Raw genomic sequence first — 24224 nt, forward strand, 5'->3', positions numbered from 1 at the left:
GTTCTGCCCACCAATCTATATAGGTCTTAAATAATTCTATTGGTAGACCGTCTGGCCCTGGAGATTTCCCCGATTTGAAATTTTTAACTATCTCTCTAATTTCCTCTTCCTCTACCCTTGGCCACTCCTGGAGTTTATTTATTTTATTTTTAGTGGTTTCATTTCCTTTGAGTTCACTGTGTAGATTGTTAAATACAGATGTAAAATATTGGGACCATTTGGATTCTGTAATTGGTGGTAGAGTTAGTGGATTTTCAGCTTTCAATCCTCCATACACTAGGTTCCAGAACGCTTTGTTGTTTTTACTCTGAATTGAGTCGAGTAATTGTAGCCATTTTTGGGTTGCGTATTTTTGTTTCTTTTCGGCCAGAATGTTGTGATATTTTCTTTTTCCATCAAGATAAGAGGGCTCTAGTTTAGTGCGATTATTTCTAAATGTTTGGCGCAGTTTTCTTTTTAGCTGGAAACATTCATCATCAAACCAAGGGCTAGCGCTATGTTTAAGTTCCCAAACTTTAGGTGGGGTACTAAGCTCTACAAACATTTGGAAGATTTCATTATAAATTTTCGGAATATCACTGTAGAGATTAGTGGTCTTTAAGTTGGATAATACTTGTTTTCTCAGGTTGGCTGTAAGTTTTTGCCCCACTGCTGCACTCATTTCCTGGGACCATTTTAATTGGGTCATTTGTTTGTATTGAGAGGGTTCTATGATATTGTACCTAGTTATTTTGGATTCGTCCTTTAAGTTAATAGACAGCGATAATGGCTGATGGTCGCTTTCAGTGCGCGTTCCAATTTTGAGGTCCATGATCGAATTTATAATATTATAAGGGACAAGAATATAGTCGATGACACTGCATCCTCGGGGGGAGAAGTATGTAAACTCCCCGCTTCTATCGCCTTTTGTTGAACCATTCACAATCTGCAAATTGAAGTAGTTACATAATTCAAGTAGGCGTAAACCTTCGTTGTTTACAACCCTGTCTCTGGAGAGTCGTCCTATTTTCAGGGCATGTGCGATATCATTATCAGTATTCCAATTTAGTTTGCTACATAGTTGTTCGTTGTTGGTATGTTATAGTATCAGAACATATATAATAAAGGCCTACTAATATTTTGTCTTGCCCCTTTGGATAATATAGGAAGGGCTGAGCATTCTCATTTTGAATTGTATGCCTGTGTACAGTAATGGTCTGGAACATATAACTAAATTGTTTTGTCCAGCAATATCTAGGCTGAGCTACAAGGTATCATCCATCTGTTTTAGGTGGATGATCAGAGTTGCAGTAACCCAATCAAGTTAACCATTAAATAATACTAATGCTACAATTCTATGCACAATTACCCGGGAATAAGCACCACTGAACATAGTGAGTCTTACTTCTCCTGAGAAAATAAATGGGGAAATTGTACTGTAAGACACTACTATAAGGTGCTGGAATGAGTTACAAAAAAAATTCACTTACACACAGAGAGGAGAATTTTTCTTTGCAATTCTCTGCAATCAGCAGCAAAAGAAAATTAGCCCCAGAAACTGTTGGGATAACCAACAAGGAGAAAGACTGACTAATCAAGGAAATAGGAAGGATTTCCCTTAGTACTATAAGACACTTAAGAACCCACTACTATATTGTTTGGGTTCCATAAATCTTATAGTATGGAATATAGGCAAGACATTTTCAAAGAAAAAGAGAGAGGAGACCTTAAAGGTGCACCATTTTCTTTGGGCAGACACATTTCTGGGGCAACTGGTTTTTCTGGGACAACTGGTTAGGTCTCCTCAAGGGAGAACTGCATAATCCAGGGTTTCCCAAACTTGGGTCTTCTGCTGTTTTTGGATTACAACTGCCATCATCCCTAGCTAGCAGTACCAGTGATCAGGGATGATGGAAACTGTAACCCAAAAACAGCAGAAGACCCAAGTTTGGGAAACCCTAGCATAATCCTCTCTCTAGTTTACTCATAAGGAAGTTCCACTGCATTCAATATTGCTTACTCGGTAGTATGTATGTATTTGAATTTAGGTACAGATCTGTGCTTATTCTCCTTGAATGGACAAAACCAATTGCTCCTGAAGATGAATTGCCAAATTAATCAATCAGTGCATTTCTGTTGTCTCTTCTAGAGATGAGTGACCACTTCATTGTTCATCCCCAAAATGAATCAAAGTCTTAGGGCAGGTGTGCGAAACCTCTGGCCTTCCAGATGTTGCTGAACTACAACTCCCATGAGCCCCAAGGAACTCCCACTAAATGAAGATTCAGGTGAAGGGAGATTGATTTTGCTGCTTCTTAGACTAGGGCAGTGTTTCCCAAACTTGGATCTCCAGCTGTTTTTGGACTACAATTCCCATCATGCCTGACCACTGGCCCTTCTAACTAGGGGTGATAGGAATTGTATTCCAACAGCAGCTGGAGACCCAAGTTTGGGAAACCCTGGACTAAGGGAAATCCTTCCTATTTCCTTGATTAGTCAGTCTTTCTCCTTGTTGGTTATCCCAACAGTTTCTGGGGCTAATTTTCTTTTGCTGCTGATTGCAGAGAATTGCAAAGAAAAATTCTCCTCTCTGTGTGTAAGTGAACTTTTTTTGTAACTCATTCCAGCACCTTCATAGGATAGAAAATTAGACAAAGGTTAGGCAGAGGTACCAATATAGAGGTAAACAGAGTGCTTTCACCTTGCAACTAAAGCCTCTCTGGATCATTAGTACCAGAAGGCTTTACACTGATGGTGAAGAAGTAGCTGTATTGAGTATACCTGGTGCTGGGCAATGAACTCTCAGTTGGGTTCCTCTTTCATTGGATTTCACTTAACTGAAGCAAGCGATGAGGGGGCAAGCTAATCCCAGAGAAGATGTTTTATTTAAACCCAGACAGTTCTTAACCAAGATTCACAGCTAACTGCAGAGAGCTGAATGAATCCTTTTTCTTTTTTTGCATCTGTGTTCAAAGTGCCAAAATGTTGGCGAGATAACAACTGCTGAGCCATTTTGTTTCTTCTGAAGGAGAACAACAGAAGAGCCATGTGAAAGGGAGATGAGAAGAGAATGCCTTGATTTGAACAGATTGCCTTGTAACCATAGAATCTTAAAGTTGGAAGGGACCCCAAGGGTCATCTAGTCCAACCCCCTGCAATGCAGGAATCTCAGCTAAAGCATCCATGACAGATGACCATCCAACCTCCGTTTAAAAACCTCCAAGGAAGGAGAGTCCACCACCTCTCATGGGAGTCTGTTCCACTGCTAAACAGCTCTTACTGTCAGAAGGTTTTTCTGAATGTTCAGTCATAATCTCCTTTCTTGCAACTTGAAGCCATTGGTTTGAATCCTGCCCTCCAGAGCAGGAGAAAACAAGCGTGCTCCCTCCTCCAAGTGACAGCCTTAAGGTATTTGAAGATGGCTATCATGTCTTCCCCCAGTCTCCTCTTTTCCAGGCTAAACATACCCAGCTCCTTCAAGCACTCCTCATAAGGCTTAGTTTCCAGACCTTTGATCATCTTGGTTGCCCTCCTCTGCACACGTTCCATCTTGTCAACATCCTTCTTAAATTGTGGTGCCCAGAATTGGACACAGTATTCCAAGTGTGGTCTGACTAAAGCAGAACAGAGTGGTACTATTACATCCCTTGATCTAGACACTCTACTTCTGTTGATGCAGCCTAGAATAGCATTAGCTTTTTTTGCTGCTGCATCACATTGTTGACTCATGTTAAGCTTATGGTCCACCAAGACTCCTAGATCCTTTATACATGAACTGCTAGTAAGCCAGGTATCCTCCATCCTATATTTCTGCATCTGGTTTCTTCAGAACTTTACATTTATCCCTATTGAAATGCTGATTTATGCCCAGTTCTCCAATCTGTTAAGGTCATTTTGAATTCTGATTCTGTCTTCTGCTGCATTAGCTACCCCTCCCAGTTTGGTGTTGTCTGCAAATTTGATTAAGATCCCCTCAATTCCTTCATCCAAGTCATTTATAAAGACGTTAAACAACAATGGGTCCAGGACAGAACCTTGCAGCACCCCACTTGTTACTTTTTTCTAGGATGTCGAGGAACCATTAATGAGTACAGTGGTACCTCAGGTTATAGACGCTTCAGGTTACAGACGCTTCAAGTTATAGACTCTGCTAACCCATAAATAGTACCTCAGATTAAGAACTTTGCTTCAGGATGAGAACAGAAATTGCATGGCAGCGGCGCAGGAGGCCCCATTAGCTAAAGTGGTACCTCAGGTTAAGAACAGTTGCAGGTTAAGGATGGACCTCCTGAACAAATTAAGTTCTTAACCCAAGGTACCACTGTACTCTTTGAGTTTGGTCAGTCAATGAGCTACAAATCCACCTAACAGTTACCTCACCCAACCCACATTTTTCCAGCTTCCTTGGAGGAATATCATGGGGGACTTTGTCAAAAGCCCTACTGAAATCAAGATACACCACTATGTCCAAAGCATTTCCTTGATCCACCAAGTTTGTAATTCCATAAAAAAGAAAAAAGAAATCAGACTGGTCTGGCACAATGCATTTTTTGAGAAACCCATGCTGGGTCTTAGTAATCACAGCATCCTTCTCTGAATGCTCACAGGCTGACTGTTGAATTACCTGTTCTAGGACCTTCCCTGGTATCGATGTCAAGCTCACTGATCGGTAGTTACCCGGGTCTTCCTTTTCCTGCTTTTTGAAGATGGTGACATTTGCCTGCCTTCAGCCTGTAGGGACCTCACCTGTTCTCCAGGAATTCTCAAAGATAATAGACAAAGGCTCTGAAATTACATCCACAAGCTCCTTTGGTACCCTTGGATGCAGCTCATCAGACTATGGAGATCTGAATTCATTTAAAGTAGCTAAGTGCTCCCTTACTACCTCTTTTCCTATCTTGAGCTACAGCCCCCTCCTTACATCATTTTTTCTGTTATCACCAGGTTGGGCATTGCTTTCCTTTTGGGTTAAGTCAGAGGCAAAGTCGGTGTTGAGTAGTTCTGTCTCTTCTCTGTTGCCTTATGCAGCCACACCAGTTTCCTTAGATGTCTCCCACTTTTCTTTCTTGTGGGAATTGTCTGCATTTGGGCCTTCAATGTTTCTCCTTTTAGAAACTCCCATCCTTCTTGGACTCCCTTCTCACTGAGTAATTCAGACCACAGGATCACACCCAGTGGCCTTCGTAAAGTCCAGAGCGTGTGTCTGACTACACTCAGTTTCCCCTTGCCTCTGTATCCTGAAACCCAGGAGAACACGATCACTTCCTACCAAGTTTCTGAGCACTTCCACTTCATCAATCAATTCCTCCCTATTGGTGAAGATATGTCAGTTGAAACCCTGGCTGGGCAGTGGTGAAGTGTGGCACAATGCTGGAGTCACCACTGTGTCCACACCCCAGTGTCTCATGCTGGTTAGAGTAGAAGGTGCAGAGTGGGCAAATTGCTGCCTGGAGCTAGGGTAACAATTGGTCCCAATGCCACCAAGTGCTGGCAGTGGTGCTAGCTCAGGGCTCAGCTGATCCCAGGGCCAATCAGTTTCCACTTCTGTTCCTTTGCCTTCTTCTTTTTTAAAAAAAGAAGCCGCAGGTTGCTTGTAGCAGCAGCAGCAGCAGCAGCAGCAGCAAGGCTTTCCCCAGCTTGGTTTTCCAGGCCTCTCAGTGCATAATACCTAATCAGCACGAGTGAAGAGTCCAATGGCCCCGCCAGAGCACGTCTAGGCTGCAAGTGACACATCCCATTAATCATTCGGTCTGCTCTGGAATCTGTGTGCACAGAGCATGAGCTCAGATTCCTTATGGGGAATAATGCGACTGCCTTTTGGAGTGTAGGGAGAAGGCAAGCTGCCCAAGATGCTGCTATCTGACTACGATAATAGTTAAAGGGAAATAAGCGTAATTCGAGCATCCAGAGTGTGACAAGGCTTCCATGTGTTACTTCTTGGGAAGCTTGAGCCAGGTACTAAAAAAGACTGCATATACACAACACACATTTGAAGTACACAAACCCACACACTTAACAATCCTGGGACTTGTAGTTTGTTAAAGGGGTTGGTAATTGTAGCACTGTGAGGTGTAACTCACAGTTCCAAGGATTCTTGGGGGAGGTGTTTAAAATGTATATTGTTTGCACAGCAAAGGACAGAACATTTATTTGTTTTGTTCTGGGCACGTTCCATAGCCTTTCAAGGCAGGGTGGGATACAATTGTTGTGTTTTTTAAGGGCCAGGAGCACCTGCTTACAGGCACTGGCATATGCTCCCCTCTTAGAAGGGAAGAGGAAGCTACAATTCAAAATTGGCACAGCTCCCTGGTAGTGCTCTCTGCCAGTCGGCTAACACTGACATAAGAAGGCAGCTGATTAGCTGGTTCTACAGAAGGAGCTCTGCCAACCCGACCCTTCAAAAAAGCCCCACTGGCCTAGATTTCTAGAATACTCATGCCAGCACCTGCAAGACTGGGACCATTGCACATTCATTTCCTTTCCAAGGGACTCATATTTCACAGAGCTTGCTTCAGAAGCTGATGCAAAACTCTTGTCCAAGCTGTAGGTATATGTCGCAAATAAAATTTCACTAGCATTTCTGCTTGAATTAGCATTGGCTCTCTGTTGCCTTTTAGTGCCTAAGTAGCAGCTCTTTTGTCTCGGGTGAGTATTAAAAGAACTTTGCATCAGGCAGGAGGCTTCTGGCTGCTTTGCAGTTCCATACAGAGAAGCATCCACAGTTTTCAGTGAGCAGAGTGCTCTGTATCTGCATAGAGATTCATTGATTTTCAGCAGCAGGAGGAACAACTTGAGCACACTCTGATGGGTCAAATGAATATGCGAAGTAGTTCCTATGCTTCTCAGCTATATTCCATCTGAACCACCACTGATATCACCCTGGCTTAATAAGCAATTCCACCAGCTCAAAAGAAGTATGAACGATTGTTGAAGCATATGAGCTTGAGGAGATTGTGTGGTTTGACAATTGTGCTTGCGTTTAACAATGAGGAGCACAGCTCAGTGAGAGAGTACAATATGCTCATACAAAAGGCTCCAGGTCCAAATCTTAGGATCCCTGCCTTAAAAAAAATCTGTGCCAAAAGTGTCTTGCAGATCCTTGCAGCCCCGTTCTCAGGCTGAAAAATCTGGGAGTCACTTTAAACCATTTTCAGGGGTGGGCTTGCATATTCTTTAAATTTATGGGCTGGTATGCAACTAGGTTTTAATCATAGCAGACCCACTGAAGTTAACAAGCAAGATCAAGTTAGGTCCATTAACTTCAATGGGTCTATTCTTAGTTGAATACCACCCTATGTTTACAATGACCAACAGCAGAGGCTTCTCTCTTCACCCACTTCTCTTCTTTTTCTCTTTGGGAACATATTTCCCCACACTATTCTGTGGAAAGATGCTACATTACAATGTAGAATCCCCTGAAGGTTTAAAAGAATAATTTAGTCCATCAAAGATTGAGGGGGTGTCTATGTCTCCCCTGTCCATCATTCCATCCCTATCACCCTGCAAATGGGCTCAAAAAGTTCCATTTGCAATCACCAGCTCAATCCAAAAACATTCCATGTAGTTGAGCTCAGAAGGATCCCTGCCTGAGACAACCAGATTGCTGATCAGAAAATAAAGGGGCCTATGTCTGACTTGGTACGAGGCAGCCTCATATATTTGTATATGTCCCCTCATTTCCCAGTACATATATTTGTGCACACAGACATGCTTTCAGCGGTGACTCACACATTGGTGCAGATTATTTAGTGACAATTGTGGTTGTGAATTCCACAACTTTGCAATGCAGAATAGGCACACTATGCATGCCGATACTCATAGAAAATTTTACAAGTGCTCTTCACATGAATGTGGTTGTGCTTGCATGCATGCTGACACAAGCCTATGGGTGCATTTATCCCAACTTTTCATATATATTTTCCATTTGGCACGTGCCTGCCTTCTCCATGGAATTGTGAACTAGTTTATTTGTGCCTGGAGTGGGTGAGATTAATGCCCAACTTTTCATATATATTTTCCATTTGGCACGTGCCTGCCTTCTCCATGGAATTGTGAACTAGTTTATTTGTGCCTGGAGTGGGTGAGATTAATGCCATTCTCTTTTTGAAATGCATTCGTGTGGAAATTTTAACCCACCTCATCTTGAAGATTCAGGGCAGCTATCAATAGTTCAAAATAAAACAGAGAAAGCATTGAATATCACTTAAAATACAAGACATAACCTACAGACAACTCAAAAGCTTTCAAAGTCCCTTAATATCCACATGTGTACATGGTGGGTCCTTGTTCCTGTTTAGTAAGAGGAGTGTTTTCTACTTAATGTGTTTGTGACAGGGCCATCCCACCCGTGAGGCAAGGTGAGGTGACTGCCTCAGGCAGCAGGATCCACGGGGCAGAAGATCTGGCCTCCAAGGAATGCACTGCCTGCTGTTCCTGCCTACACGGCCCTCTTGTTCCCAAAGCAGACCTCCACTTTCCATGCTGTCCCTGATGTATATCTTAGTTTCCCCCCCCACACACACACACTCTTGTTCCCGATGTAGGGCTTCATTCACCCCCTCTTCCCTGGAGGGTGGGAAGGTGCCATTTTGTGTGTCATATCAGGTGCCATAGTGTCCATAATGCCCTTGTTTCTAAACTGTGGTTTCTAAACTGTGGTGCCTTCCTACTGTGCATCTTAATCAGTTTTGCACTTTGTTTCCTAAAAAAGGAGGTACAGAAGCAGGTTTTTTCAGCTTCTTCTGGTGGTTCCTGCTTCTTCTCCATTAACATCTCTGGAAGCGGCATCAGTAGAATTACTCAACATAAACTCTAGGTCAGTGTTTCCAGGTTATCTTTTGGGAATTGTCAAAGAAGAGCCTCCAAATTCTCTGGTTTTATTTTTCTGTTGTTTTGCTAATGCTCAGCAGCCATGTAATGGAGGGGAGCGAGAGGAGAGGTAAGAGAGCAGCTATAACCATAGCCTCCACTCTCCCCTTCTGTTTCTGTCAGGAAACTGTGACATAGGAGGTCACCCAAGGAAGCTGAAGGATAGGAGATTCAAGGCAAACAAGAGGAAGTACTTCTTTCAAATGGGGCAACAGATGGTTAGAGCTGTCCGGCAAAATTTTATTCAAGTTGGCTCCCCTACTGGGAAGTGTAGTTTGTTAAGGTTGCTGTGAATTGCAAGGAGACCCCTTTTTCTCTCACCGAGCTACAATTCTCTGAGTGGTTTAACAGTCAGCCCTCTTCCCAGGAAACTCTGGAATTGTAGCCCATGTCTCTTCAGTCCCAGGCAGACAGGGAAAACAGGAGGTTTACTGGGACCCCGGTGGATCACCATACACTTCTGATGGACAGTTTCTGAAGGTCTGCAATATACAGTATTATAACCTATTCCCTACACTTTTAACATTCCAAACATGAAGAAGAGTAACAAAGGGAATTTTCTTAGTGTTCATCGTAAACCTCCTTTAAAGCTAAGAAAACTTCAGATACAATAGAAATCATTTAAGTGCAGCATTCATGGTGCTACTTTTCGGCAACAACACACAAAGGGAAGCCTAGATAAAAAGTGGGGTGGGGTGGAGAGGGATGAAGACCTCTTATTTGTCCTTAGAAATCTCTGTTGCAAAAACTGAGGGAATAGAAAACCTGGCAAGCAAAAGGCAGGGTTTAAATAGCTCTTTGTAGCAATGTTTCATGTTAATACAGAGAACGGAACAATGAAGTGCATGGCGAGAGGAGATGGACAAGGGGCCTAGCAGGTGCTGCTGCCTTTAATGTCTATGATTCTCTGAAGTGTGTCTCAGTGGGCCAGTCCCTAATCAGCCCCCTTTTTTACTCAGCACCAGTCCACTGATTTGAGGTTGGTAAAAACTACTCCCTGCTTTTGAAAATTTCCAGGAAGGGACGACCCCACACAGGCTGAGAGCGCTGAACAGGGAGTGCTTTCAGGCAGTAATGATCAGCTTTCACAGTTACTTCTGTGGCTGCAAAGCTGCAGGGAAATAAACGCTGGAATTTCACTGTTGGATTTATCCCGTTGCTTAGAGATTCCTGAGCGGAAATGTTCAGGTTGAATGCTGTCTGCTTTGGCTCAGGCTAGGCCTAGATAGGTTGAGGGGTGTGTTTACTGAAAGAGACACCTTGTTTCAGAATGCTGACACTTCTAGCATAATATATAAAAGAATAATTAAAAGGGAATATAGAGGAATACAGCTCACTAAATCAGGGATGGGGGTATGTCAGCACATTCTCACTTTTGTCAAGAGTGTTTTAAGGGTCTGAGTTTAGGGCTGCTTCTCTTTTCCACTGCTCAGCAGGAGAGGCCAGTGCCAGACCCTGGGAGTACCTTGGCCCGTCTTACTGCTTGGCACTCCTCCCTGGTCACCTGTCCACATGGCATGACATAGCAGCACTAAGAATAAGGGGAAGTAAAAGCTTCTGCTTGACTCACTGCAACTCTCTAGGCAGCTGAGTGAATTGACTACAGAGGAAGGTGAGAAGCAGAGGGGCAGTGGTGATACTGATCAGAAGGATGTGGGCCTAGCCAGGGTCTCACCTAAGGACCTCAGAAAACTTGGGAAATGAGAGTGTTTGTTTTGATATTTTGTTCAGTCAAATGTGAACAACTACTTGTCCCAGTGAGGAATCTGATCAAGGCCTGTATTTTAAAATGAGCTTAAAGATATATTTGCAAATGTTTCATGCCAGCCAGAAACCAGCGGGCTAAGTACTTTTTTCAGTTGTTTATCTTTCTGCTCTCCTGGACAAGGGCCCCCCTGATTTATAGCAGTAACAGGAGACAAGTTTCTCAAAGTTGTAAAAAGGAATTACAGGCTGGGAGCAAATGTTACACTGACCCTACAAATTACAGAATACAATCAAGCTGCAAAAACACTAATTAAGAGTTGGTAAATAGTAAGATTTATTGTTTAACAGAAAATAATACCATGTGCCTCCCATCAGACTCTAGCCATATTTTCCTAAGGGCAATAAATTTTGGGAAGAGCTAATGGGAAAAGCAGCTGGCTGGGAAAGGGGGTGTAAACTGAAGAGGCTTCTTTTGAAGCTGTTTTTACTGAGTTCCTTTTTACTCTGCAAAGGTCTTTTCTTCTAAAAAGCTATTTATGTTATGTATGATATTTGTTGGCTTAATGTAATAGACAAAGGATTTAGAAAGTAAGAAATGTTAGATTCTTATTTCATTGATGGTGTGTGAGAATGTGAACCCAAGATTTCTGTTTAGATAGAACTTAATACCATCAGCCATTTGTTTTAGAATGCAGGGGCAACAGGGGCAAAAGGTGATCTGGTAATTAAGGTGCCTTGTCGAGGCAAATGTAAGATATACGGCTACTTGTCTGCCATTTATGGATAGAAGGAAATATAGCTCTTTGTCTCCCATAAAAGGTAATAGGAAATGGGTGTATCTTTTATGATTGGTTCTAGCAAACAGCCAATAGGAATTTCAACCAGGCTGATTGGACAGAGGCAGCCAAAGGAGGAGCAAGGGGACTGGGTTGAGGAAATATAAGTGCTGGCCATCAGGGCTGGAGGGGGCAGAGCTTTGGTAACCATATACCACTGTGCCTATCATTTATTTGTCTGACAAATAAATTATTATTTTAATTTCTCTATTGCTGCGTTGAATATTTCATTAAAGCTAAGCGTTAACCACAAGCAGGGTGCTACACCAGCAGAAGCAAGCAGAGTGCACGTGCTTTCCTTACTTCTGCCGATTTTCAATATGAGCAACAGGACACTAGATCCAATAAACAAATTAGCAAGGCGGATGGTCCTGTTATAATGGAACTTGAGATCAGTTGCCAACTTGCTGCGGCATGGTTCCACTGATAATAACACATAAAATAGACGTGGGAAGATGGGGCTTTAGGAAGAGATGTGCAGAGGAGCCTTAATTCAAACCAAGGTTTGTTCTTGGCTACAGCTTGTGGTTTTTGTGGAGAAAGCTTAGCCACAAATCACAGTTTGGACAAGACACTAAGCCAAATCTGAGCTTTTAACATATTAAGAAGAGCCCGGGTGGACCAGGACAATGGCCTACCTAGTCCAGCATGCTGTTCTTATAGCAGCTCACCAGATACTTGTGGGAAGCCTGCAAGCTGGACATGAGTACATCAGCACTCTCTCCACTTGTGATTCCCAGCAACTGGTCTCTGAGCTTAGCTCAGCACAGTCAAGGTTTAGCAGCAAGAAGGGCTGGGAGTCAACTGCATGGTCCTTTCCACTCATGTGGTCTCACTAAGCCACAGTTTGCCTTAGCATGTCATATGAGCCAGACCTCATGACAAGTTAACTTTCTTGTAGTCTTCTTGATGTCCTTGTATAATTACAAACTTGCCTTCATCTCAGATCTTTATTCATGATCCAGAAGCCCCTACCTTCTGTAGATGGAGCTAGCATACCTCTCTATTTGCTATAACTGTATGAAGTCCTTCACAAAGATACACCAACTATCAGGAACAAATCCTGGAAGCCCATTATTAATGGATCATCTCCAGGGGTGCCAACTTGAATGAAATATGGGGGGGGGACAGATAAACCCCACCCCACATAATCACACGACGCAGTGCATGCACACGATTGAATGGCAATGCTCATCAACTTGGGGGGGGGGCTCAAATGTTTTATTGGGTGGAGCGAAGACCCCTTGGCCCCTAGGAGTTGGCTCCTGTGATCATCTCAGAGGAGAAAGTTTCCATAAGTAAATAACAACCACCACCACCACCACCACCACCACCACCACCACCACCCTACTGGATTTCATTCCTAAGAAGATGTTCATGCAACCATTTTAAAATGAGGGTCTTCTTGGTGGCTGCTCCCAGACTCTGGAACTCCCTCCCTGAAGAAGCTAGATTGGCTTTCTCCCTGTTGTCCTCCTGCCAGCAGGCGAAGAACTTCTTGTTCCAGAGCTTGGAAACTGACTGCTTTTAATGAAAGCACTAGTGCTGTGTTGTTTTGTCTTAAACAGATCTTATATATGCATGTAGTTTTAATTCTATTAATGTTTAATTGTTTTTTAATTATTGTTTTTCTTATGTTTTTAGCCATTCTTGTTTTTATTTGTGAGATGCCTTGAGTCTCATCAGGGAAGAAGGAGGGGGACACACACTCAATGGACCATTTCAGCCCCTTTAAGATATTCTACTCAGCAGTGGTTTTAGCACAGCTTCACTAGTTTATACAGTCCCCCTGCCCCCAATTTCAGGCAACTGGCACGCACCAAAACATCTAATGGACTTAATTTGCTTTGCAATTAATGCTTTTGCTTCTTCTCAGTTTGGGTTCAAAAATTACCCAAAAGCTTCCCCGCAACACATGCACACACATCTGTGTCTTCAAAGTGCCCAGGCCCTTTGCATAGGGAAAATGGAGTGCTGGCAGCTGGCTTGGGAGTGTGATATGCAAAGAGAAAACTGACCGGCCTTTCAAATGCTCTGGCACCATTCCTTGATGCTCTGGCCACCACCTTTTTATAATAGCAAATGGATGCAAAACAGGATGGCTGCCTCCCCAGCCAAGCCAACATCCGGTGCTCTGAGTGACAAATCATTGCTTTCAGCTGTGGTAGGAGAGGGAGTCTTGAGGACAAATATTTTTTAGTCAGGACCTTCTGCCAAGGTCATTGGTTCTAGCTGAAGGAAAATGTCCTTCTCCGTTTTCCTCAGCAAGGAGCAGGGAGACTATAAACCCCAAACATTATCCCGAAGCCCGCAGGTGCCAGCAATCCAAATAAACGTAGAGCAATTAACAGAATTAACACAGCTTTAAATAGCTTGGCTCACCAGATGCAGAATCCTAGCAGGGTTCCATAAAACGTAAAGTTATTAGAGATTAAACCGTTAATCATCTGTTCAGAGAGTGGATGCAAAAACCATTCTGTCTGAAATGGCTAATAATCAGAAAAGGTATCTGAAGAAGTGTGCATGCACACGAAAGCTCATACCAAGAACTGACTTAGTTGGTCTTTAAGGTGCTACTGGAAGGAATTTTTTTGTTTTGACTATGGCAGACCAACACGGCTACCTATCTGTAATCAGAAAAGGAGGCATGGATTTAATGGGTGCAATTACGCCATCCCAATTCTCTTTTTGTACTGTGTTCGCCAGTTACCATCACAACCACTCTACTCCTTGCTAGTTTTACTCCAGTTTTTTTTTTTGTGTGTGGTTTTTTTTGGGGGGGTGTATTGTGGCCAGAATCCTCAGGTGAAATATGCCAGATCTCAGGCCTGGCATTAGTACCCGGCACAGCAGGGCAAATGCCAGAGGCTCATGCTTGCATCCCTAAATACATACATACATACATACATACATACATACATACATACATATACAGTAACATAAGGAAAAGTAACAGGCCAGATGGCCACAGCTGTTGCTATCTTCATAATCCCCAATGCCTCTGGGCTTAAGACTGAGAAGGGGGCTAGAAGCATTGAATATTATGGAGAGGGGGCAGTTTCAGCTGTCTTATCTAGCACTTAACTTTCCAGCACTGGGCTAATGGTGTACTAAGCAACTTGACCTTACCAGAAGGGGCTGGGTTGGGTTTTTTGTTTTGTTTTGTTTTTTAAACAAAAAACACGTAAAGGCAGTAGAGGCTGGTCCAACTTGGACACTGCCCCAACAATAAGGATTAATACCCTGTCAGTATATAAAGCACCTAGGCTCAGCAATCTGCACTGGTTGCCAATTGGCTACCAGGCCACGTACTAGGTGCTGCTATTAGTATATAAAAGCCCTTGAGACCAGTATACTTAAGACATTGCCCTACCCCGTATACACCCCCTAGTCTGCTTCAATCAGTAGAACGGGCACTGTTACTTGTGCCACATAATACCCGTTCTGCATTTGTCAGCACTTAATCGTTTAGTGTGGCAGCACTAACACTTTGGAACTCCCTGCCTTTTGATATCAGGCAAGTGCCTTCATTGTACTATTTTCAGTGCCTGCAAAAAAACCATTTTTCTTTAGACGTAGTGCAGTCGTCGCCCTCAGGCTGGGTAAAAATCCCAAACCCTGTTTTAGTTCATGATGCACAGAGTTTCCTCCTTTATTTCATTTACCATTTTTCTCTGTCCCTTTTCTCTGCTTCTGCTTCTTTTTTAACTCTCTGCTATGACATTCTACTATTTCAGGTGTGAAGAAGTTCTGAACTACAGTTTCTATCATCTCTGGCCATTCAGCACGCTTACTGGGGCTGATGGGAGTTGTAGTCCAACAGCAGCTGGAGCTCAAGAAGTTTCCCACACTTGTGCAATATTTCCCCTTCAGTCCATGATATGTACCTGTGGTTCAGTCTGCAACCCTTCTTTCTCTCATAAAGTCTACAACAGTTGCTAACAAATTGGGATCATCTTAAAAACAACAACCCCAACAGCCTTTTTCAAGTGTCTTGGTTTGTCCTTCATTTGCTTTCAGATCTGCTCTTTGCCACCCCCTAGCCTGAGCTCAAAATGTGTATGTGGATTAGGCCCTCTTTGCCTTCATCGGATGCTGATGTATTTGAATGTAAGCTGCTGAATCTGCAATTAGCTCAAGTGACAGGGGCCTGGCTGTGGAATACATGGTAACAGTGGCTTGTTTTACTACTGTCACTACTGATGCCCAGATGTCACTGTCACTGCTGCCTAGAGGTTCAACTATATGTGAGATTGCAATAAAGAGTTGGAGTATGGAGCCCACATTTTGCAGCCAATTAGTCACACCATTTTCAAGAATACTCTATTCATTATCCCCAGCCCTCCCCCCCCCGCCAACATTCTGTATGCACTGAGTAGATGACTTTTGGAGTTCTCCCTTTAAGGTTCTTCTTCACCAACAGTTCACCAACAGTTTTTTTTAATGTTTCTGAAAAATGCGCAGTACCCCCAAACCTGCATATATGTCCCCTGTTATTGTGCAAATGGTAGTGCTTTGGTGACATGAGGGGAAATGCCTAGGGAATTACAGTAGTTCTCGATTAGTACATATAATATCCAGTAAAGGAATTGCAGAAAACTTGGTTGGGGTACATAATTGTCAAAAAACAGAATGCCCACAGTTTGAAACATTTACCTCTTTGAGGCAGCCCATGAAGTTATTGCTGATAGGCGAACCAGGCAAATCAGCTGTACTGGGGCTCCCACCTACGTAGAAGAAGTCGTCTGAGCCTAGCATGGTATAGTCCTCTTGTGTGTAGCCCGTGGTGGTGAGGATTCCATCCACAGAGATTGTCACCTGTTTGAAGGACACAATGGACAAGAAAAAAAAGAAAAAAAGAAAAAAAAACAAAATTCCCAGCAATGACCTTACAGTTCTTAGAAAGAGCAAGTCATCTCCCCTACTTTTTGTGCAACTTTTCACACATGTTTCGCTGAGGTTTGTTTACTCGGTGCAGCTCAGTTCCATTTTCTGGTCTGCTATTTTGCCCTGTCCCTTCAGTTCCTCAGTCACCTGTGCTGTTAGTTCAATAGCGCTAAAGCTGAGAAGAGCTATTCTAATCTGCCACAATGGCTCCCGTTGTTTAACCAGGCCAGAAAATTGAACTGTTCCTCTGAGAGCTTCTGAGAGCTGATTTTTTTATTAAAAAAATGATTAATTAGCTGTTATTTGTAGTGATTATTGTTAGTTACGATTGTTAGTAAAGACACTAATGAAGACGAAGTTGATATATTTGATTTTGCTTCTTTCTTTCTTTTTTTGCTCACACGGTATGGTGATAGTCATGCATTCAGGAAGGGAGGGGAGGGGAAGGGAAGGGAGGGGTCTCACTTTCAATACATTATGAAGGAGCATGCTATGGACCTACAGAGACAACCACCCACCACCCAAGACCGCAACTGAGAGAGAGAGAGAGAGAGAGAGAGAGAATATGATTTAACAGAAAGATAGTAATAATAAAAAAGAAAAAAGTCAACCACACACCAGCAAATTAGAGAAACGGGAGAGAGAAAGAGAGAGAGAACAAAATAAAAATGGCAACATGCACACACCACACACAGTTGCACACACCAAACTTTGACACACCCATGCGAGTGATATTCAAAGCTCAGAAGAGAGAGAGAGATTCTGAAAGAGAAAGAGTGGGCTTTTTCACACTTGCATGCAATTAAGGAAAAAAAGGGCTAAACTAAACTTAAAAAGAAAAACCATCCACACCTTATCAGAAAATGGGGTATAGGGCAAAAAGAAAGAAGTAGCCTAAAATATCCCAAGCCCCATAACACATGGTGGGTGAAGGGAGACAGAGGGGGAGCAGGGTGGGGAGGAAGGGAGTGAAAATGAGGTGTGTTTTGTTTTAATAGGTTATTTGTGGCTTGGAAAAGAGATGGTGGGAAAGAGATTGAGGCTTCCGGTATGGCGAGTGGGGACTGAGGAGGTGGGCATGCCATGCGGAAAATGCGCTGAAACAAACAACTGGCTGAGCTCCTTTTGGCCATGGCAAGTGGAAGGTTGAAGGGAGAGAAAGAGAGAAAATATATGGAGAGGAGCCGGCAGGAGGAAGAGGGTTAGAAGCGGAAAGAACAGGAAATGCTCCGGCCAGTTTTGCCTACAACAGCTGTCGCCACAACAAAAGGATGAGGGGAGGGAAAGACCAGCCTCACCACAACAAACTATAGGCCCTGACATGGTTGTTGAGCTAAAAACCTTCAGAGAATCCAAAAGAAATCCAGAGGCAGATTGAGAGAGCGCAAAAGAAAGAAAACCAGGAGGAAAGAGAGAGAAGATAGGTAGAAGAGGAGTTTGCAAAAATACTGAGGGGTTGGAAACAGAGTTAAAAATATATTCTTAGGGGGAGAAATGAATGACGTGAAGAAGCCAATGAAGAAAGATGACCAAACCCCATTTCCAGAACTGTTGTATTTGTTTGTTTGCTTCTTGGTGTTATTTTTTTCTTAAAGAAAATGTTTTTTTAAAGAAAAAAGAAAAAAAGAGGAAGAAAGGGTATTTACAGCAAAATCAAAGAAAAAGAAAAGAAAAAGGGGGTTGGTAAGTATAAAGGGTCAGGGGAAAAACAGGGTGGTGGGGGATGGAGAGGTAGAGGGAGGTAACACACGGCAAACCCAAAAAAAGAGACAATAAGAATGATATCTACCAGACAATGTAGTTTGTTTACCATAGCGTGTCCAATGCCTGAGTGCTTTGCGGAAAAGGGGGGAAGAAAGGAAATTAAAAAATTGTGAACAGAACGATTGTTAATTAAAATAACTAAAAGCAAAGATGAGTCGTTAGGGTGTTAGTACATTAGTCGGTTAGTAAAAATGACACATTGCATGAATGGTCTAGTGTTAGTCTTTCAAAAAAAGGCTTGGGGCGCCCGACACACACAGAGTGAGAAGAGGACAATATGAGCAGGACTGTCTGGGGGGAACCATGCCATATAGATTGTTAGGAGGAAGGGAGCTGCCTACCCTTCCCATTCTAATTTTGCTGCTTCCTGCCCACCCCACCCCAAGAAAGTTTATCAACGTTCCAACTCCATCCCCTCCAACCCATCCCAAACTGGATCAAAATGATAAATTATAAACAATACTTACTTTCCAAAAGCCCATCAAAAATGTATTCCCCATCCATATCTCTCCACCCCGCATAAATATACACCAGCATGAGCGATTCCAATCTTGCCACCTCCCACCACCCAAGCCCATTTCTCTCTCCTAGTTATTCCAGCCACTGCTACCCTCCAGCGCTGCTCAGTTATTCTAACCAACCGAATATATCTCTCAGGTGCAGGCTGTTGCTTGACGATTCCCTGGGGGTGGTCCTTCCCGTCCCCCAATTTCCAGATTTCTTTAAAGCGGCTGAACTGGTGACTCTCAGGAAAGACATACAGAACATGAGAGGTTGGACTAACAGAAACAATGTGTAGCTCACCTGCGGTACTCAGGAGGGTGGGGAGAAGCTTGCCTAAATGTGGAAGGCGTGGTGACTGCTTGCATCAGATATTTTGGGAAGAAGGGGGAAAGATGGGTAGAATTTAACATGTCCTTTTATGAGAGAAGGTGGGGAGTAGTATATCTATTGCTCACTGCTAGGCTTATGGAGAGATGCAGAATAATAAAAGGTGCAGAGGAGCAAAGATGGATAGTCCCTTATCTCCTCTGCTAGCCTACTGACTCTCCTGCATGGAATTCCTGGTCACCTATGTTTGCCAGGTAAGTTGCTAAGTGCAAGGCTGCTTAACAGGCTTTTGCAGTGTTTCATAAACCTACCAAACTCCTTCAGCCAGAGACAACAGAGGGCAAGGAGAAAAGCTGTCCTCTGTTCCCATTCTGAAACTGAAACACACTGAAAATGCCGGAGTAAGTCCACCAGTTACAAAGTGGACTCCCATGTGCTTTTAAAATAAATGACTGCATATCTGTTTAGTAGACAGCAGCCCCAGTATGTTGCATCTAGATTTTCAGTCAATATCTGTTTGGGACATAAGATGGCACAACTGCAATTGCAATGCCATCATGCCCTTTCCCTTTGAATGATGGTCATTAATACTCAGGGAAGCCTTTCCCCATGTGTACTGCAGGGTGTGTCACAATTATCCTTGTCCTCCACTCCATAAATGAAGAAAAGGGTTACAGCAGAGCAGTTGCAGATGGTGCATTAGGGCTGTGATGCTCATCTGACCTCTGGTTGGTCGCACTGTGACTGCTTACCAGGAGGTAGAGCGAGAGGCAGCTGTGAAGTTGGCACGGTGCAGGTGTACCGGTGGGAATGCCAGACAGGGCACTGCCAGGGCCTTTCCACAACACCCATCTTGCTCCCTTCCTCCACCTTCTGGTAAGCAGCAGTGACATAACCAACTAGAGTTCAGATGAGTGCAACTGCCTCACCACACCATCCAATATTGCAGCAGGGCAAAGGGGTCACCAAAGATTATGAAATGTTAGTAGCAAGACAAGAACAGATCCCGGTTTTTGTGCTGCCCTGCTCTGCCTGTCTAAATGTTTAAATAGGGTGGACACAGCAACCCCTATTACTAACCCTCTTCTGAAAGTGCTGGTGAAAAATATCAAAAATCCCATTCCTACCACAAAAAAATGTATCCCATTTGCTAATATTTTAGCAAATATTACTATTTTTAAAAAGTAAACGTTTAACAAGGTAAATTAACCGTGGAAACTGCAATGACTACTCAAGAAAAGCTTAGCCATAAAGGGTGATGCTTTGGTGTTGACTACAAACCAATTTACACATGCAGAAGAATCACGTGATGTGAACTCTTGCCGTGGGAACCATTTCAGACTTCAGATGCAGGGATACCATGTTTGAATGTTCAACATAGAAATCTCCCTGCACACTGAAAACTAGTACATCAAGAAGAGAGGCTCTGGACTAGCAATGTCCTTGATGTGCCAATTTGCAATGCAGAGGGTGTTTATTATTTATGGGGAAGCACTGATCTCTCAAAAGATGTTTGAAGTGGTACAGTCCAGAAAGAGTTGTGCCATCCCCTTCTGCTGTGACTGTGCCTATATTACCTCTTTCTGACAAGCTGAAGCGGAGATCTTTATTTTATTTTTTACAACTGATCTCTACTTCTAATCCTAATTGTCATCCTCCTTGATCCCAGCATTTTGAATAGGAAGCTCTGGCATGCCTGGAAGATTAATTTTCCTTTGGCCATTGCCTGTCATTGAAGACTGATTCTCACCCAGCCTCAGAAAAAATAATATACACCATTAACCAAAATGGTCAATGAAGCGGCGAGAGAATTTCAGAGAGCAGCCATCCTGAAAATGTCAAAAATAATAATAACAAACAACATGGATAAGAATTGATAAATAAAGTTACATTTTAAAATTGTATTTTGAGGTGACAGTCCTTTACTGGACTGATGAGAATGTCTGAATGAAATGGGATCATTAGGCCCATCCACTGCATTAGGAATGAAATTTACATATGCATGTGATCCAGTGGAAACAAACAAAACATTGCTTTCATTTGCAACCCAGCAGCCCGGTGTCACTTTGAGTAGAATTTAGCCTGACACCATGCTATATTTCTGCTTACATAGATATACATCAGATCTGTGGAAGTAAAAGATTTGCAGTGCTAGAGTAGAAAATGTATCCTTTCAAGTGTGGCATTCTTGAAAAAGTGGAAATGTGATCCAGATTTGGAAAACTAGAGAATAACTACATTGTAGGAAGTTAAATGTAAGCCTGTGCTGAGCAAAACCAAGAAGGGTTTATCTAAAAATAATGGATTACCAGCAGGCCTACGGAGGAGCAGCACACTCATTTGTCCCCCAGACTCTCTTTTGCAGTCTCTCCGGAGATTGAAAAAGATCCCAGAGAGCTCTCCATATCTGCCTTCCAAATATATATATATATACACATATACTGTATATATCTCAGAGGGATACCTGAAGTGTTATCTTTAGGCAACAAGTCTAAGGAATCATTACACCCTGAAAACTGCATGGAAGTAGTTTGAGGACAAATGTCCACAGTAAAAAGTAATCGGTCACTAGAGCAGCAGCATTTTTTACAGCTCAAACATGAAATGACTGAATCACTTGCTCTGGTATGTACCTTATCTCTCCTATCGTTCTTGATATCAGAGGATTGGAAGGAAGCTAATATAAGCAAATCTAATTAAAAGGTTGCAAAGGTAATCAGGAATCTACACACCAATGTGTCTAATTTTGGTACAGAGGAAATTGGCAGAGGATACATTAAAAAGAGAGAGAGAGAGTGACTAAATGTGCAGGCAAACACTACCTATTAAGGGGGAAGGAAACATGAATGTCGCAAAGGGAAGCCATGCCTCAAATCTAACATTTTGATGGTCGATAAGAGATTAAAAGTATATAGTGACATTCTGCTAGTATTGTGAATGTGAATTGCCACACTGGTGCAGCAGAATAGTGCCATACCAGAGACAATAAGAGATGAGGTACAGTTGCTCATTGCTACTTGATGACACAGAACTGGACTGGATAGGGTCAAAACTGGGGGTGGAGATGAGACACTGGTGCATCATCCTAAGGGCATTTTGATCACCACCAAACCCCCATATACTAGTGTGAAAGGTAAAAATGTAAAGGACCCCTGGACAGTTAAGTCCAGTCAAAGGTGACTATGGGGTGTGGCACTCATCTCACTTTTCAGGTTGAGGGAGCTGGCATTTGTCGACAGACAGCTTTCTGGGTCATGTGACCAGCATGACTAAACTGCTATTGGCGCACAGAAGATCGTGATGGAAGCCAGAGCACACTGAAATGCTGTTTACCTTCCCATCACAGCGGTACCTATTTATCTGCTTGCACTAGTGTGCTTTTGAACCGCACCTTTATCTAGATGTATTAGCCAGTTTTCGACACTCACGTGAAAACCAAGAACTCAGGATGCAACTATGCAAATAGAAATACGTGGCCTCGGTTCTCAATGACTGGAGTTAGTCTAAAGTTGGGTCACCAGCAACAAAGTGCTGGGCTAGTTGTCACCCAGATAGTGTCAATACAACTCCTGAGTTTCCTCCATAGGAACTAATGTCAGCTATCAACATATATGGAAGTAACAAAAGTGCTGCACCAGGGAATGACAATTGCAAGGGGGACAAAATCTGTCTTTGATCCAAGGCTGGCATCACTATTCCACAACCTTGGGCAGCTGCCAGGGCTCGCTGGTCCTGGTGCCCATCTTGGCTCAACTGCCCCAGACATTTTAAATGGTGCACAGCTTCCCAAACCCAGCTGGGAGGCCCTGGCAGGACCAGGGGAAACATGGGAGCCCTCAAGCATGCCTTTATCCTTGACAATGGGTGGAAGGGCTCCCTGGAATGAAGAGGGAAGGGACACTTCCCAGGTGCACATACCTTCCAATGTCCATCCAGAAAATGGGCATTTTGCTAGCGTGAATTTGGGATCCATAGCAGTCAGCTTGGTTTCGCAAGAATACCTGTGCCAAGCGCCTCACTGCCACTCCTCCTCTCCCTCTAGGTAACTGGCAGTGACACTCGGTATTGAGCCAGGTGAGCTACACTGCCTCACTTGCTGCTACACTTAGGGGAGAAAAAGAGAGAGAGAAGACTATGCTACCACTCAGTCGATTTGTAACTGGCTGACTGACCGAACCCAAAGGGAGCTCATCAATGGTTCCTCTTCATCCTGGAGAAGAGTGACTAGTGGGGTGCCACAGGGTTCTGTCTTGGGCCCGGTCTTATTCAACATCTTTATCAACGACTTGGATGATGGACTCAAGGGCATCCTGATCAAATTTGCAGATGACACCAAACTGGGAGGGGTGGCTAACACCCCAGAGGACAGGATCACACTTCAAAACGACCTTGACAGATTAGAGAACTGGGCCAAAACAAACAAGATGAATTTTAATAGGGAGAAATGTAAAGTATTGCACTTGGGCAAAAAAAAAATGAGAGGCATAAAAACAAGATGGGTGACACCTGGCTTGAGAACAGTACATGTGAAAAGGATCTAGGAGTCTTGGTTGACCACAAACTTGACATGAGCCAACAGTGTGACGCGGCAGCTAAAAAAGCCAATGCAATTCTGGGCTGCATCAATAGGAGTATAGCATCTAGATCAAGGGAAGTAATAGTGCCACTGTATTCTGCTCTGGTCAGACCTCACCTGGAGTACTGTGTCCAGTTCTGGGCACCACAGTTCAAGAAGGACACTGACAAACTGGAACGTGTCCAGAGGAGGGCAACCAAAATGGTCAAAGGCCTGGAAATGATGCCTTATGAGGAACGGCTAAGGGAGCTGGGCATGTTTGGCCTGGAGAAGAGGAGGTTAAGGGGTGATATGATAGCCATGTTCAAATATATAAAAGGATGTCACATAGAGGAGGGAGAAAGGTTGTTTTCTGCTGCTCCAGAGAAGCGGACACGGAGCACTGGATCCAAACTACAAGAAAGAAGATTCCACCTAAACATTAGGAAGAACTTCCTGACAGTAAGAGCTGTTCAACAGTGGAATTTGCTGCCAAGGAGTGTGGTGGAGTCTCCTTCTTTGGAGGTCTTTAAGCAGAGGCTTGACAACCATATGTCAGGAGTGCTCTGATGGTGTTTCCTGCTTGGCAGGGGGTTGGACTCGATGGCCCTTGTGGTCTCTTCCAACTCTATGATTCTATGATTCTAAGATATGGCTGAACTATATAAGATCTTGGGTGGCCTGGGGAAAATGCTTATCCTTTTATATTATGCTGCAAGGTGAGAAGTAAAATTAATTTGCAGCTCTTCTGTAAATAAAGAGCAACATTACACACACACATTGTTTGTAGAACTCCC

General features: G+C 43.3%; 1 protein-coding gene across 19 annotated transcripts in view; it reads right to left on the reverse strand.

Moving 5' to 3' along the window:
* Nucleotides 1-24224, reverse strand: part of NRXN3 (neurexin 3) — a 1212171-nt gene that overhangs the window by 853874 nt on the left and 334073 nt on the right. For 18 of the 19 annotated variants that reach the window (XM_081858001.1, XM_081857999.1, XM_081858020.1 and 15 more), the window contains exons 6-7: nt 18088-18111; nt 16047-16208 (exon numbers count right to left, since the gene is read on the reverse strand). In XM_081858001.1, the coding sequence (XP_081714127.1) occupies nt 16047-16208; nt 18088-18111 (186 nt within the window). The remainder of the gene's footprint in view (nt 1-16046; nt 16209-18087; nt 18112-24224) is intronic. The other variant, XM_081858018.1, reaches the window with a different exon arrangement.

The sequence above is a fragment of the Podarcis erhardii genome (assembly GCF_964252035.2).
Source record: "Podarcis erhardii genome assembly, chromosome: 1".
In the NCBI taxonomy this organism is placed as follows: domain Eukaryota; kingdom Metazoa; phylum Chordata; class Lepidosauria; order Squamata; family Lacertidae; genus Podarcis; species Podarcis erhardii.